Source organism: Gambusia affinis, linkage group LG07 (assembly GCF_019740435.1).
Source record: "Gambusia affinis linkage group LG07, SWU_Gaff_1.0, whole genome shotgun sequence".
Classification (NCBI taxonomy): Eukaryota; Metazoa; Chordata; class Actinopteri; order Cyprinodontiformes; family Poeciliidae; genus Gambusia; species Gambusia affinis.
Window position 1 is genome coordinate 25,600,797 of NC_057874.1, and position 17,847 is coordinate 25,618,643.

The 17,847-nt window shown below is 35.2% G+C and overlaps 2 protein-coding genes across 2 annotated transcripts; one reads left to right on the forward strand and one right to left on the reverse strand.

Annotated features, from left to right (window-relative positions):
• Positions 1-613: 613 nt before the first annotated feature.
• On the reverse strand, positions 614-6,475 carry snrpc (small nuclear ribonucleoprotein polypeptide C). The gene is made up of 6 exons (XM_044121055.1): positions 6,378-6,475; positions 5,161-5,203; positions 4,273-4,381; positions 2,072-2,131; positions 1,759-1,860; positions 614-1,046 (listed from the first exon to the last, which is right to left on the reverse strand). The coding sequence occupies exons 1-6, from the start codon at positions 6,383-6,385 to the stop codon at positions 925-927; spliced, it is 444 nt and encodes a 147-aa protein (XP_043976990.1). The 5' UTR covers positions 6,386-6,475; the 3' UTR covers positions 614-924.
• Positions 6,476-7,729: 1,254 nt separating this feature from the next.
• On the forward strand, positions 7,730-17,647 carry ilrun (inflammation and lipid regulator with UBA-like and NBR1-like domains). The gene is made up of 5 exons (XM_044121048.1): positions 7,730-8,043; positions 9,691-9,845; positions 9,965-10,162; positions 12,088-12,392; positions 15,055-17,647. Exons 1-5 carry the CDS (start codon positions 7,886-7,888, stop codon positions 15,088-15,090), a joined length of 852 nt encoding a protein of 283 aa, XP_043976983.1. The 5' UTR covers positions 7,730-7,885; the 3' UTR covers positions 15,091-17,647.
• Positions 17,648-17,847: the final 200 nt, after the last annotated feature.

The window sequence follows — 17,847 nt, forward strand, 5'->3', positions numbered from 1 at the left end:
AATGTCACTTGTATCATCTGACATGAACATCTAATTTATTAAGATGTACAGGTACATCTTGATAAATTAGAAAGTCATATTTAAAGTTCATTTCTTCATTTAAATTGAAAAGTAAAACTTCTATATAATAGTGATACATTTCAAGTACCATTTTGATTTCAGTTTATTTTTAATGACTTAAGCCAGGGGTGCCCAGAGACGGTCCTCGAGGGCTGGCATCCTGCATGTTTTAGTTCTCTCCCTGGTAATATCAATAACTGTTTAGTATAAAGTTTAATGTTTAAGAAAGCAAAACATTTTTAAAAAAATAAAAAATTTTGCAAATGTTCAATAATAACTTACTTTTAAGGTGGGCATATTTAGAAGATAAAAGTTCTATTATTGTATTGACAATATCAGTTTGGTTTTCATTAGCCAGTATCCAAAATCATCAGCATTTAGAGAAACAATCGAAGCATAATACTGTGAGAAATGACACCATTTAACATGCCGAAATTTCTTTCAATAGCTGAACTAATAAAATATTTTATGATAATCTAAACGAAACGTAATCTACTGCTACTTCAAAGGTTTCTGGCAAGACAGGGCAAAAATAAATAAATAAAAAGAAGAATTTCCAAGCATTGTTTTTATTTCTCAACCAATGCAAGTGATATACAAAATCATTTAAAACCACAACAAAGGGGAAAAAAAAAATAAGCAACTAACTTCAAGTCAAACACTCACATGAATGCTGAACAGTCTGTCTGTGGAGGGAGAGATTATTCTAGGTTCTTAGATTGACTCAAACCCAGTAAATAAATATTAGACAATAAACATTCCAGCTGGAACAGATGTGCAAGTTGCACTGAAAAAAATTTTTAAACATCTTCCCTGGACAGAATCTGTTCATGGCAACAATGAGAGTGCAAAGTCTTCTTGGCTTTATCTGTCTGGTCGCACCATGCCTGGCCTGACGGGCATCATCATGGGACGAGGGTGGCGCATCATGTGTGGAGGTCCTGGCATCATCTGCATGGGTCCTCCCATCGGTGGTCTCATGCCTCCTACAGTAGAAAATAGGACACAGAGCTGAGAGGAGGCTTTACAACAACAGAGCAATGTAAATTGTGATAATTTTACAAACACTTAAAGGGGCAATTTTATGTATGTTGCAGGCACATTGTGCTGTGAAATGGCACCATCAAGTAACTTAAGTTTCTATAAAAATTATGGATATATCAAACATGACTAAAAAGACATTTGACTTCCTAATTTAACACCTTGACATTGCGCCTCTGTCACTTTAAGAAGCTCCTGCTTTTTACTATGCTCTGGCTTCTGCACATCATCGCAACATTGTCCCTTCTCTAAGGCTTACCAACGTTTTTACCAGCGTTTTAACTGAGAAGTAGCTCGTATGAGTAGCTCAACAGATACTCAGATACAAGTAGTTTCACCAGGTGTTTAACTGCTGCTAGCCTGGAGGAGTTGAGTGGGGAAGCTGAGGCCGAAGCTTGGAGACGGCAGCTCCGTGGACTTTGTGAACCAAACTGCAGAGAACGATTAACTGCATAATGAATAATCGGCTTTCTATTCATGACCTTTTCGGGTGTCTTAGTGAGTGAACACAGACTTGGCTGTTATGAGGAGATAAGAAAGATCTGCAATCCAAAATTTCACAAAACAAACAAACAAAAAAAAAACAAACTTGATTTTTCAGGGTGAATTTAAAACCCTGGAAAGGCCAAAGGCGCTTCAAAGGAAGCTGCTCCTTACCAGGCCCACCGGGCATCATCCCATGAGGCGGAGGCCCCATCATAGGCATCATTGGAGGGCCTCCCATTGGTGGTGTTGGCAACATGCCTGGCCGTGGAGGTCCTGCGATGCCACAAACACAAAATATTACAGAGACACTGCAACATATATGAACAGCAAGTTGCAAGATTTCCTATGTGTTGCCGTTGGATTAAATTAAACTGCCTACATTTTCAAAATAATAATAAAAATAAATAAATAAAAAAACATCTCTAAGTATAAATTGGAAATATTTTTTACTATAATTTGAAAGGATCTGAAATGACAGACTCACCTGGAGGAGGACCACCAGGAAACGGTGTGGGGGGAATCTTTCCCTGCTGAAAAGCAGCCGCTGTTGAGTAAGAAAGGCAAAATATATTAAAACACTCAAAAACATCAGACAAAGAATTTATTGTAGACATCATAAAGTACATGAAGAACACATACCATCACAGGCTTTTTGTGTCAAGATTTAATGTCATCCATAAACTACACCCAGAATCCAAAGAACAATAAAGCCAAATGCATGAGGCCTTTAACATTTCACCATTGCAAATTCTTCATGTAATGCTATTGTCTGCAGCTGCTTTAAGTGTGGGTGCAGAATGAATGACATTACCAATAAACCAAAACATTAAGGAGCAAAGAATGATCTTTTTGTTGCAAAGAAGCATTTCATCAGCCAAATGTACCATCCTCAGTTATGGGCCAAACTGTGCATCAGCTTTGCATTACATGTGTGGATTAGAGGTTTGTAATCTCAGAGGGGGAGAAAAATAAGCTGTGATAGAGAGAGAGGGAGGCCAGTGTTAGAGAAAAGAGCTTTGAAATCCCACATGTGGAATATGTAACAGCCTTTTATTGTCCACATTTGACCACATGACTTAATATAGAAAAAAACATGCAGTGCTCAGATTGGTAAGAGGGAACATGTAAGCAAGAGAAAATCATGATGTACTTTAAACATTTCTGAATCTTCTATAGTTAATATTTAGAAAATCCTACTCATTATTCAGTAAAACATTTTTACTCCTTAAGCAAAACAAATAATAGGGCTGCATATTTTTAGTCTCTACTGTATACAATTTACAAAAAATAAATTTCTCACAAATACAGATGCATTTAAAATACAGATGCAGGTTAAAACATTAATCCTTCAAAGTGAAACTACCGAAGGACAATTCTGCAGACATAATTGTTAATCCATGCTAAACATTTATGAATGATGGTGTTGAGTAGGCCTAAAAGCTAAATCACCTCCAACAAGCTGCAAACCAAAGTAATTTTTCTGCAGTTCAAGTCAAATTATTTAAAATTAAACATCAACTCAAGTTGTATAGATAGATAATAGGCAAAGTGTTATGTTCTCAATCTTTATTTTAGCCAGTTTAATATTGTCAAACAATATTTAACTGGCAATATTAATCTAAAATTCTGTTTCTACATAAAAACATACAAATTACATAAGACAACATATCAGCATACATACATATGGCACTCATTCTTGCTACATTATCCTTTTTTCTAGTGCAATTATACCAGCACACATTTTTCTACCACTCAATTTTCCAATACCGTGCCTGGATACAACACTCTGAACAACCATTTCTTAAGAGGTGATCTTTAGTGGTTTATTCTCCTTGTGGAACGTGTCAGCAATCGTCTTCTGGACCAATAAAGTCAGAAGTCTTACCCAAAAATGTCTGTACAATAAATCTCATCGGTCAATGTGCTTCTCCAATTTTATGAACTGATTTTTAAATTCGTTAGCTGCAATAAATAAGCCACAATAAGTGTTTCACATTTTATTCAACAAGTTTCTATAACATACGAGGTTTTCTTTTTAAAATGAATCACAGACATTTTACCGTATTCTAAATTACTCACATGCAACCAAAGTGTATGTCTTAAATGTATTGGTTTGTTCTATAAATAATATGTTTCCTCTACTGAAATGTTATAATTATGGGGTGATAAATGGATAAGACAGCCAGTCTACGTGAAAAATTTAACAACAGATAAGAACATTGATTCAATTTTAAGACAAAATGACTTACTGTCTGGAAACAGACAGAAGGCAGGCACACATAACTCACTTTGGCTAAATAAAAAAAAAAAAATATTGACAAGATGTGTGTGTTTTAGGAGATGGAGTAAGAAATGAATTGTGAGCCAATTCAACTTGTGTCAGCAAAATCTAACAAAGACATATCAGATCTTGGCACCCTATTCAAGAGCACATACTAAATAAAGTGGATTATTTTAATTAGAAAGTGATGTACAAGTTGGGACATGCTGAATATATAATTGGAAAGCTTAGCTTTTGCAGATTTATGCAAAGCATTTTAGAATAGAGTAATCCAGAAAGATACAAACATCCCCAACATTAAGGCAAATCAAATCATAAATATCCTCAAATGTCTCCAACATTTTTTTAGCTACTTCAGAAACCAACTTTAGCTAAAGTCCAGAGATGGACAGACATTTACTTACTTGTTTTATCAATCAAACTCTGCGCCTGCTCCTCCATCCATTTCTGGTAGTAATCTTTCACATTTTCTTTGTGTTTTCGGCCACTGCAGTGAGTCTTCCTCACTGAAGGCTAAGACAGAAACAGAAAGAAGAGCTGGTTAAGTTTAAGCAAAATGTTGTAAAATATTCTAAATACTACACAAAGAAGGCAAAGGCCAGAGTACATTTAGCTTGGGCTAATGGTTGTTACAAGCAACTATCATCTATGTTTTTCAGAGGCCATTTTTTGGATCGTTTTGCAACTTTAATTGAGGTTTCTACTTGCGATGTAAAAAGAGGAAAAAATTTGATCATATGTTCACTTTCAGAGGACAGTTTTGCATAAATCATATCAGCTTGATTTATCAAGATTTTGTAAAAAAAAACAAAACAAGGAACTTGACTTGTTTTCAAGCTCTAAACGTAATATGTATAAATATATTAAATTCAGAAGAAACAAAATAAGAATGAACTTTAAGACCACTCATATGTTTTTCACATAATCCAACTTTATTGAGAAAACTAATATCCCAATTAGACATACATGGTGAATAATTTATCCATCAATTCATGAATCGTCCTAACTTTTTTTTTTTTTAATTTAAATAATTTTTTTGTTGGCTCTGGTGGCCTTTGTTTGAAAGTAGTTTAACAGGAAACAGGGTAATCAGAGAGGGGGAAGACATGCGGTAAATGTTGCCGCCAGGCTGGGTATCGAACCAGCAACCACCGACACAATACGTGGGTCGTGCTTTGGCCTTGCGCCACCACAGCACCCCGAATCATCATAACTTTTAATAGACTGATAAACTGGTACACAGATTAGTAAAAATCTAGTCAACAATTTAGGTAGAAACAATTGTCACTTACCGAATCATGTGTAAGGTATGTATCACAATAGTCACAATAAAACCTGTGGAATAAGCAAACCAAAAAATAAAAAAAATCTTGTCAATAGAAACAAATGCACTGATGTCTAAATCAAAATTGCATTCCAATTTCCAAATGCACCAGAAGAAAGAAAGAACATAATTCCCAACTGCATATAGAAAAATTGACAAAATATTTCACACTTTTCGGATATACAGGCTGACCAGAAATATTCAGCTCTGATCAGTGACTGGCAGGTAATATATCTGAAAAGTAACATATTTCTTAATCATAAATCCCTTCAAAACTAAGGATTTACATTACTTGTTGTCAATAAATGTCTGAACCAGTTTAATATTCTGAGATATTTTGATTATATCCATATCAAATGTACTCAATAACAAATTTATTGATGGAACTTGACTTAATGTTGTGTTTTGATTGTTGATTCTATGTTGCATTGTGTTTCTATGTCTGATATGATGTAAAGCACTTTGAAATGCCTTGCTGCTGAAATGTGCTTCACCAATAAAATTTGATTGATCAAATGTTTTGATATTTAGCTTAGAATAGTTTTGGACTCAGAGTTACCTTAATCAACAAAATTTAAGTTAAATTATATATCTTCCTTGAACTTTGCTCACTTTGCTTTGCTTACTTTATACTCTTCAAATTTTATTTTATTTTTTAAATCTAGCTTGTTTCTAGAGGATTAGAATCTTTCCTTGCTGCTTTAAATTGTTCGTTGAAAAAAACGTGAATGACTATTAAATATTACAAGATTAACGTAATACTGGCTCTTAACCTAAAGGGCAAATTTAAAAGTCCGAAAAGAGCACCATATTATGTACAAATTAGTCATGGAAATTAGATGAGCTGCAATCGAAAAATAGCACAGTTACAGAATGGCTTGTGTGAAGAAGTATACAACAGTTCCTAAAATATCACAAAATAATTATCTTTAATGTCCAAAACTACTCAATGTACTATGTTTTATTGTGTTTCATAGATTCCCAATAAAGGTAGACGTTTCCATTGAAAGTGGTTCCAGGAAATAGACACATCCCAAACAAAGAGAAATCAGCCTGGGTTAAAATATATCAAATGTTATCTTTGCACATCTCGTAACCCAGCAAAAGTAAAACGTAATCATTATTCCGACTGAACTAGGAGACATTTAATACCAAATAAATAAAACAACATATTTCTGAACTTACTTCGGCATGTTGTCCGCAAGATACGTTGAGAGCGCGGTTCCTGTGCTCCCAAAAACCTTCCCGACCAGTTATAAAGGCGGAACGCAGACAGTTCCGCTTCCAGACTGCAACATTGCGAGAATTAAATTAGATTTTATTCGCATATTTTATTTTACAATAATAATAATAATAATAATAATAATAATAATAATAATAATAATAATAATAATAATAATAATAATAATAATAATAATAATAATAATAATAAATGTAAGTCAAATGCCTTGACAAAGGAAGGAAATATGACTAAACTAATCATAGAAAATGATTTCTTTTTCCCTTCTTTGTTTCTTTCTTTCTTGTTTTTCGTACTTTCTGTTTTCTTCCTTTCTTCTTTCACTTATTAATTCATTCATCACCAGATCCAAGTGAAATATTTTTGACATTATAATAAAATAGTTTATCATATTAAACACAGCATTGATTTAAAAGCACATATAATTTACAATGTAAAATACTGTACATCAGAAAAAAAATGTTTAAATAACGCTAAATTGAAACCTTTTGTAACCTTCGTTGTGGTTGTTGAATGTTTAAGATGAAAGGACAGTTTAACTAAAGTAACTATAAGACTGCAATATTTGTGATTTGTGTGAAACAAGGGCAGTCATGTTAACTAATAAGAGATCAGTAAGATGATGACATTAAATTTTAATAGACATTATCAAAGCAGATTTATTTTGTCATTATTTTAATTTAAAATATTCTATAACATTTTTATCTACATAGAATAATGCAAAAACCAGAACTGAATGACTTTAGCATTCAAATCATCAAACAGCAGTGCACATAAATAAATAAATAAATAAATTAATTAATTAATAATAGAAAAAAAGATAAGATTCTGATGTGGAAATTACTTGTTGGGCTCTGAATTATTTAGAAACACTATAATCAGGGATACTTGATTTAGTTATTATTATTATGCAGTTTAAAAATCACCTTTAACTTTGGACGGTGCAGCAGTTGTGTATCAACATACTTTATTTTTTAACATGATGAGGATCCTATTTCTAAAATATATATCAGGTGCACTGTTGGCATCCACACCCATAACTGCGACGTCACTAAAGCACACGATGTCCAATTTTTCACTTTGTATTAGCATTTAAATTAATTTCATAAATTGTACCTAACTAAAATGTTCCAAACTTATGTCCACTGAATGGCCTATTAATAATTGACAGAATTCCAAAAGCATAATCTCGATTGGTTTCTTTCTTATCAGTGTGCGCGGAAATATGTTTTACATGAATTTAATTGATAAACCAATGAAAAGGTGGCCACAAATAGCAACAGATGACGTTATAAGTGACGCACGCACTGTTGCAACGTCAAACGTCGTCCCCCCTTGTTGGTGCCATGCGCACTGACGCTTGTTGTTGTTGATATTGAGCTGGTCGTTATGGCTGAACGAGGCCTCGGACTTAATTGAAAGAGGAAACCCGCCTCGGGACGACCCGCCATTCATGGAGGGCACAGACATGGACGTGGACGCAGAGCTCATGCAGAAGTTCAGCTGCATGGGCACCACGGACAAGGACGTCCTCATCTCGGAGTTCCAGAGGCTGCTGGGCTTCCAGCTCAACCCGGCCGGCTGCGCCTTCTTTCTGGACATGACCAACTGGTGAGTGCGGGGATAGGTGGGCCTGTTGTTGAAGAGCACCATGGCGCTAACTTAGCTCTTGGCTTAGCTAGTTATCTTATGTTAAAATTATAAAAAATAAAGTGGCTATTGTAGGCCAGGAATGAGTGCTGATGGTCAGTGCGGCACTGACCATCCTTCCGTTACGGGAAATAGCTGTTAACTCTTAGTGGGCCATTTGAGGTAAACGGAAGTAAAACAGTAAAGTTTGCCCTGACCACGAGTTCTAATGCCGCGACAAAGTTCCAAAAACAATACAAACCATGTTGAGAAACGTAACGTAAAAAATGAAATATTTTATATTCCTGGGTTATGTTATGTTTGTTGTATTATGTAATAGCGTGGATAACTGCTCAAAGTGAGCTGTTTGTGAAACCACGACTCAGATCAGAACCAGTCGTGATCTATCAGGAGACAAAAGCAAGGGCAGCAGTGATCAAAACGCCTCTTGTGTTCCTGATCAAATGATCTAACCAATGGACGTGATTCTTTGTGATTTCAGTCACTGAAACATTTTAGGATGGTGTCCCCAAGTCTCCAAACAAAAGTAACTGATAATTGAGGTTTTCTAATTATTAAATATACAAAGTTTATTACTTTTAGCACCTCGGGGCAGCTCAGTTCTTTGGTAATTAGTACATCCATTTCATATACAGTGTGTACAATATCGTTTCCTATAGAAAGATACAATTTAGATATACAGTTTCCATTTGTTAAACTCTGTAAATTGGCAGTTGAAATGTTATAAAATATCAAATTTTATTTATGTTCCTGTCTACTCAATGCATTGAAATGAAGAACTTCCAAACGTATAAGTCAACAGCATGTACTTTTTTCAGCAAACTTTTAACTACAAATATATCAGGATTTCCAGCTCCATGTTCTGAAATTACTCTGGCTTTGTGATCTCTGTAGATTAACTTGTATGGTGTGAAAGGAAAAAGGTGATCCGTTGCGTTCAGTTCTGATCTAAAAGGGACTTGTGCCTACCTCTTGCTGAGCCTTAACATCAAGTTAAATTCAACTTCTTATGTTGTCTTGGTTCCTACAGAAGTTAAAGCATTAGCAAGAAGACTAAACCGGCTTGAAAGTTACAAAACCTTCATTTAAAAAACACTTCAGCGTTTTACATCCAGGTTGGTCGTTTATTCAAATGAACACCTTGATCTCTGTAGTCTCTCACCCCCACCCATTCTTCCTGGGTGTTTTCTAGTGTTCTTACCATTTCTAAAGCCGTCAGCTGTGTCCCCGCCTATTCATATTCAAGTTTGTAACTGGTTTAACAACATAATAGAAATACAAAATGCATTAAGCTGTAGTAGTTAAAGTGCAAAACTCATTGTTTGCTGTACTCAATGATTTAGATATGTTTCACTTAAAGAAAAGTGCTTGTTATTTGTCAGAAACCTCTGAGTGTCAAGTAAAGCATTTTAACAGCGTTTTCTCAATCGCAGCTGTAACTTGACTTGTGAACATGAGTTGTTGTAGCAATTTGACTTGTTTAAATACTCTAAGGAAAGCAATATAATACAATCCCCTTCCCAAAGATTCTGATAGAATGTTTGTTGGGTGTTAGTGCATGTTAAAAATTTGATGACCCCCTCCTTTCTTTTTATTATGCTGGAACAGGAACCTTCAGGCTGCTATTGGTGCATATTATGACTTCGAAAGCCCCAGTGTCAACACACCATCCATGTCCTTTGTTGAAGATGTGACAATTGGTGAAGGAGAGTCTGTTCCTCCGGACACACTGTTCACAAAGACCTGGAGAATACAAAACACAGGTACATGCCTGACATCTTAACTCTGTCAGGAAGCATCTTTACACCTTTATACAACACTAAACATTACAGAAAAAATTTCTTAACTTTGTTTTTTGGTTTGATTTTTTTCTCGTTTGTAGGCGGAGAGTCATGGCCGCCAGGTGTTTGTCTCAAATACATTGGAGGGGATCAGTTTGGGCATGTGAACTCAGTTATGGTGAAGTCTCTAGACCCCCAGGAAATTTCAGATGTGAGTGTACAGATGAGAAGTCCTACAAACCCAGGCATGTACCAGGGCCAGTGGAGGATGTGCACAGCAGCCGGGTTGTTCTATGGAGGTAGGGGAAACTGCAGAATTTCATTTCTAAGTCTGAGTAGATATTTTTTTATTTTCTCATAGCCCAGGAATGACAGTACATAAGACACATACACATTTTTTCCTCTAACTGTTTGAAATTAAAGCTGACCAAACTTGTCGCGATAAACGAAAAATCGATTAATCGTACGATAAATTAAAACTATCTACGTCATTTTAATTATCGGCGTTATCGTCTCTTCCAGCCTTTTTCTCTTTCTGTTGATGACGCTAAATGAAAAAAGGCTCAACTCCGCTGCTCTCCACTGACCCTCCTTTCCTCATTTCCTTATTGTAACGTCCAGCGCACACAACACCATCTTAGTGCTGTCGGTTGGTTGTCGGCCCATTTTCAAAATCTGAGATCACACATTAGCCTGCAGAAATCCTAGGTATAACGGTTCGATCGGGTTCGATGTGCCGACAGTGGGCACAACATAATGGCTACAAGTCCAGCTAACTAATTTTAAAACCAGGCATTAATCAATACTTTACTACAATCTACCTGCAGTGCATGTGGCTCTAGTGTCAGCGTAACATCCTGACTGAATGAAAATCATTAGAACATATTTATGTCACGTTAACGAAGAACAGCTGAAAAGTTACTGGGTTCATCAACGTAGCGATTTCGCTCCAACTCCTCCCCTCCTCATTTCTATATTCTTTGTACAAAATGTTTTATAAACATTAATGTTATTTCCACATATCATCTCCAATGTCCGCTGGACTTCGGGTTGCGCCGTGTCAGCTGTTTGGGATTCCCCTCAGTAATTTCCCGAGGAGAATCCACGCTTTCTGATTGGCTACCTGTCACATTCAACAGGCTGCCCAGTGGGGAAAACCCGATTTAGATTGGAGCACCACAACAATCTACCGTAACACACCACACACTGCAGGATGATCGCAAGCCACAATCTTAGAACGATCAAAGTTTTATTGCATCAGGTAGTTGATGTGCCCATCTTCTCTATTTACATCTAATGATTACTGAAGGGCAATATAGTAAACAGACTTTATAATCTGCACTCTTTTGGTTGAATGCAGTATTTATTTACACTTTGGCTTTATGTTATTTCGTTTTTATTCAAGTACATTTTTGTTAATGGAGACTGGGAATCAATTTTATTTTTATTTTTGGTTGTTTTGTTTATATTGTTTATCAGTTCCAGTGTTGGGTGTTCTTTTGAAAATAACGTGCATCCATCTTTAGCAGGAAATTGCATGCATTATTACGTCCTTTCCATTAAATCTGTGTAAAAAGGTCTTCAAACAATACTATCGTCTATCGCAATAATTTTTTGAGACAATTAATCGTTCAGCAAAATTTGCTATCGTGACAGGCCTATTTACATCAAATCAAACACAAAAAAACAATGCAACATAGAATCAACATTAAAAACACAACATTAAGTCAGATTCCGTCAATAAATTTGCAGTTGATTACGTTTCAAATACAACTCTAAACAAGTGGGTTTTTAGTTGAGATTTAAAGGAAGTCAGTGTTTCAGCTGTTTTACAGTTTTCTGGAAGTTTGTTCCATATTTTTGGTGCATAGATGCTAAATGCCGCTTCTCCTCATTTGGTTCTGGTTCTGGTTCTGGGGATGCAGAGCAGACCAGAACCAGAAGACCTGAGAGTTCTGGAAGGTTGATACAACAGCAGCAAATCTTTAATGTATTGTGGTGGTAAACCATTCAGTGATTTCTAAACTAACAATAGTATTTTAAAGTCTATTCTTTGAGCGACAGATATTCTATCAGAAGGTTCATCATCTGGGTTTTCCCTCTTTAAAGAGACAGTACTTATTCTGTATGTAAACTTTAAATTTTGAAGAAATGAAAAAATGCATCGCTGACATATTCTTTCTCTCATTATTCGGATTTCAACTGTATGTCCTTGTTTCTGCAGATGTGATCTGGGTGATTCTTAGCGTAGAAGTTGGTGGTCTACTTGGCGTCACTCAGCAGCTTTCTTCCTTTGAGACGGAATTCAACACGCAACCGCAGCGCAACGTGCAGGGCGATTTCAACCCGTTCGCCTCGCCGCAGAAGAACAAGCATGATGCCACCGACAGCAGCTTCAGAGACCCCGGAGGAGCCTGGGAGCGCACGCAAGAGCCAATCCAGCAAGATCAGAATGGACTGTCTCATAATGCTGTAAATAGGGCGTCAAACGGTCTCCAAACAAATCTTTCCGTGGTGACTTATGGCCAGGTATGTAAGTTATATAAATATAAATATTTTTGATATCTTTGAGTGGGGTATGTAAAGAGTTTTTGTTTTTTTCTAATGCAGAAATGCTTAACTAGAATAGTGATTATTTGACTTAAACTCAGTTCTGTCTAAAGTTCTGGTATATTTTGATGAAGAATTTATATTTTTATAGTAAAACATTTTGCCAGCAGAGAAAAATTACTTTACCTCTTTGTCAGTTAATACCTGTTGGAAATGGTAAAGAGCTACTTATGTAATTTGGCTGTTTGTGTAGTAAAGACTAAAACACATTAAATTGCCTTTCATTCTGAGTTACAAAGTCCAAGATGTGGTGGTTTAAATATAGCCACTTCTCTGTTTGTATTTGCTCTAGACTCAATTTTAATAGAGTGGCAATTGTGTACATTTTTAATGTTAGTTTAATGTTAAAATGGTCTAACTAAGCGTTCTATATTTTATCAATGAATCAATAATTGTTTTATCTTTAAAACTGACCTGGGATATCAATGTGCATTTCAAGGTTCAAAGTTTTGAAGGAGAAAAAGGCAGAGCCAGTTGTTATTGTGGTAAATATTCTAAAATATTCAATACCTTCTGTTTGCCGATTTTTAATATCATAGGCAGTTAGGCAGTTCATACAAGAAGTAAAAGCAAATTAAACTCTCACTACCACACGCTGATTCGTCAAAACACGACAGAGACAGTTAGTTAGACGTTGCTAAGCAATATTTCCACCTAAATACTGGAAAAACTGTATTAAGTCATGCAGGTTGGAAAAACATGCCCAGCTCTAGCAAATACTCAAGATCACTGAGTCACAGGCCAGTCAAAATCACTCCTTCATTTCTCATTAAACCCTTTGCATTTGTCAGAATGCAAAACCCTGTTTTATTCAGGGTTTTGGGATTCATTTTGTAATAGTGCAGCACTATTATATTGTTATTTGCATACTGGTTAGAACAGCAACTAACGATTACACTACGTAATCGTTAGTTGCATAACGATGTCTTTAATGCTTCACAGTGAAGCATTTAAGATGTAGTGCAATCACCTGATTTTCTGTCAACAGCTCCAAATCCGCTGAAGCTGAAAACTTACAACTACAGAAAATAAAATGTTATTGTCATCCAATTCTGCTTTGCTTAAAATAATAGATACATCTGTAAAACTTTCATCTCTGAACGACTTGGTCAGGGCTTTTTTCTTTTTATTATTTCAAGGATGCTGAAGGTTGTGTCTGATGGTTTCTTGTAAATCTGTCTGTTGGACAGAACAGCATGTAATTTAACTACCCCAAACCTTTTTGTACAACTTCCTCTGGACATTATCCTAAAGAAGATCAAGTTCCTTGTTACAGTCACAGACATGGATAGGCTCCTCTCATGTGATACTTTTGATTTGTACTCATTTATGTCAGTAAAGCAGTTCCTGATTTCTTTGCAAAGAGCGTGTGAAGAGTGGTATTAAAATAAACCACTGATATTACTGTGATTTTTGCAGCTGTAGCGTCCCATTCCAGACCAAAACTGATGTTTGATCTCAGTGTTGAGAGTTCATGTGTCAGTCAGCCTTTCTCTGCTACTTTTAATTATCCACATTTAGCTATTATGTTAAACTCTATGCAATAACAACGTTTGATATATCAGTTCCCTCATACTGGAGTATGGCTCTAGTATGTCGTTTGTGGTTTTATATTTTAAATTAAGCTGCCTGTGTATCAAAACTTCTTGCTTTCGTGTGAAGCATTGCACTGGCTGTTTATGAAGTTATGAGTGTGTGCTTGTGTTATCAATATTGCTACTATTCTCTAATTAATTATCAAACCTACAAATTGTCTCTTGCAGGTTTAAAGAAATTTGTCACAGCTGTGTGTCGTGTTAAGGTGTAATATTATTGAAAAGTTATTTTATTTTATAATTTGAACTGATGAATTTCTAACACATAGAGTGATATGTTTCCAGGGTTGATTTCTGATCATTTTGATGATTATAGCTTACAAGTAAAGAAAAATCAATATAAACAATATATACATTTAAGGAGTTAAAATAAAATGCAGAATATGTAAATTTAGTTTCATCCAATTAATTGACTACTAGAGTAATCATTAGTTACTGTTCTAACCAGGATATATTTACCGTCCAGTATATGGACTTACATTAAAAAATATATGTTGTAATTAGCTGTGTATAATATTATTTTTACCTAAGAAAATTCTTTGGGGGTTTTTATTAGTTAAAATGGAGAGTCATTGAAAAATAATATCTAAATATTTACATTTGTCTTTAATAAATCAATAGTTTTCCATTCAGAATTAAATTATTTAAATCAGCTACCATTTTGGATGATATTTTGATTTTGTTAAAGTGATGTCAAATTATGTGTTGGGGAAACTAAACGAAGCAACTTACCTAATTGAACCAGCAGTCTTAGTATTATATCATCATTTACATCTTTAGCTCACATTTTATTCCCAGTTTCAACTCAATAGTTTGGTTGAACCTAATTTATCAAAACCTTTTGTCTTTGTATTAAAATAAGCATGACAGGTTGTCCTACAGATTCTACTCTAAGCTAAGGGATCACTAAAGTTCATATTAGACATAGGGTTGGTACATAAATGTCAAAATAAAAACATAAAGTGATATGCATTCTTTTTTTCCAGGGTATTCATGGTCCCTATCCGTTTGGAAAGAGCTAGGAAGACAAAGACCCCTCACCCCCATGATGAAAGATGACCTCTAACATCATGGGAATCCTTAAGTGCAGAGGAGTTGGAGGGGGGAGGAACTGATATTTTCTTTTTTTGTTGTTTTTTTATGGACTCATGACAACTCTCCCTGAAACCTTTATGGACCTTTCAACAGACAAACAACGGTGACCTGATGGATCATATGTACTGCAGTGAAACATCCAACCTGACATGGATTCACATGTGTGAATGCTTCATTTAAGAGTGCTTTAAACCTCTAAAGATGAATACACAAGAATATTTTTATTTTAACTTGTAAGACATGCCTAAATAAGGAGAAAATCCCCCTAAAAACCGACATACATCTGCTACTCCCATGGGCAGCTGAGTAGTTTCTCTCCTTTGAATTCTCGGAAAACTGTTTAATATTATGCTCAAAAAGTGGCAACAATCATGTATCATTTTAAGTGTTTTCACATGGGTTAAAACAACAAAGTGTCTTTTATAAGCAGCAACACTCTAATTTTATTAGACTTTGATTGGAAAGTTGGATCATGAAAATACTGATCTGTCGAACTATAAGCAGACTTTGTTTAGTAGACGTTTTCAATCATGACTTTTGTTGTCGTCCAAAAGCTACAGCATTTTGATTTGGTGACAAATGAAGGGTTAGTCCATTAGTGAAGCTCAAGATGGCCTACAGTCAGTAAATGGCTTTCATCATTTTAAGTCTGCCATTCTTAGTTCAAGCGCAGTGCCCATTTGATCTTTTCAAATTTAGCTTTTAGAGAGAAAATCTTAAACATGTTTGGCTTTATTAAGCATTTTTAAAATGGAGATTAACAAATTTTGTTCAACATTTGCTGGTGTACTATGTGACCTTTGAATTGTAACTCTTTGGTTGTGTAGTTATGTTTTGATCTGAAAGAATATGTTTTTAATTAGTTTCATACATAAAGATTTCGGCTTTTTATTTATTCTTATTTCTTGGGAAGGAATCAGTGAAAACCTTCCCATGCTGCAACACTAAACTTTGTCACACTATCTAGCATCCTTATCAATGAGCTGGTCTTCGATATCAGTTATTTTGTCTGCAATGATCCTAACTACTCCCAAAGATACAACCCAGAGAGCCAAAACACTAACTATCAAGTATTACAATGTGGTTCTGCCCAATTCAGTTTGCATGGGATAGTGTGCGGTTTCTTTGGTGGGTTTTCACCTTAAACAGATGCGGAAGTGCAAAAAGGATGGAAGTGAGTGAGTGAGAAGGGTTGAAAAAGCCATTTAAATCTATTTTGCCTGGTGAGTGACTGTAGTTTGAGTCCATGTGTACAGGATGTGTAGTAAATATAAAATGTATGCGTGAGCGTGCTTGTTATGGTTGTATCTCAATGGTTTCTCCCTGGATTTAACTGACATAAAAATAGTGTATACTAGTTGGGTAAAGGATGAATGGACACATACACGTCATTATAGAGAGAGCTTTAAACGTAATGTACCTCAGAAGTATTTTTGGGTGATCTATTTGGATGATTTTGCCACAAGTACCCTGATGTTATTTATTTCATGTCTTTTTGTGCGCTGCAGAGTCAAAAATGTCCCATTGACGGCCAGGAGGTGGTGCTAAAAATCAAAAGACAAACTTGAGATCGCGATGAGAACTAATTTGGCTTGAGCTTGGTAGAACATAATACTAGATATAATGGTTTGCATCAGCATTGTTAGCACCGGTGATTTGTTTTCTAATATTTGCACTATACTGTTGACAACCTCTGCTGAGGATTTTTTTTTTATAGAGTTGGGATGTGACACCAGCATTTTCCAAAAACAAATCCTGTCTTTTTTTTTGTCTAACACAGTTTCCATTTAACTACATAAAGGTTAAAAATGGCAGTTTGATTGGTGCACAGAAATATCAGATGTTAGAAATAAAAGAATAAACTTGCCTTTTGTTTTGAACACATGAATAAGCTTTGCTGTTCTACCTGCAGCTGTACTTTCAGTTTTAAAATGTTCATCATGCTTGTGATTTTCATGCATGTTTGAAAAAATAAAATAAAATGGAAAAATGTTATTTACAGAGCCCCACAACTGTTTATCTTTACTATTTTTTTTTCTCCAAACTGCTGGCACAAACTTTTACTATCCATAAAAATGATTGTTTTCTCATACAGTGTTTGCTGATTTGTAAACTGAACCAGCCTTTTGCAGCTCTGTTGTAATTGTCACGAGAGTCCTCTTCCCAAACAGTATATGGTGTTCATTGCCTATGTTAGTCACAACAGTTTTTATTTTCTATCTAAATGTGTGTGAGTGTGTGCTTCCTTATTGTGGGATCATGTGTGACAGGAGGTTGCTAAGGAAGCTTAAATATTGCTGGATTTATTCTTTAGTTTAATTTTTGTGGCTATGTATGGACTTGAGATGGGTGGCATGGTGAGTGGATGTGTTGAGAGTTTACATAGTCCTGAAATAGCACATTTATGTGGAGATGAAGTTGTTAGTTTTTTTTCTGTATCTATAAGTAAGCATTTTTATGATTAAATTAACACTAAAACAATGACTAAGTGGTCTGTTTTTTTTATAGTCGTGTAAAATGTCCATAGATTATTTCAGTCTTTAAAGAGTAACCTCTTTTATGATTAGCATTCACTGCAGTGAACATTAACATCTGCCACCTACTGGAAAGGCCACCTACAAATAGTTTAAAAAGTTTCCTAACATACAGACCCATTGAATAAACTAGAATACAACTGAAAAGTA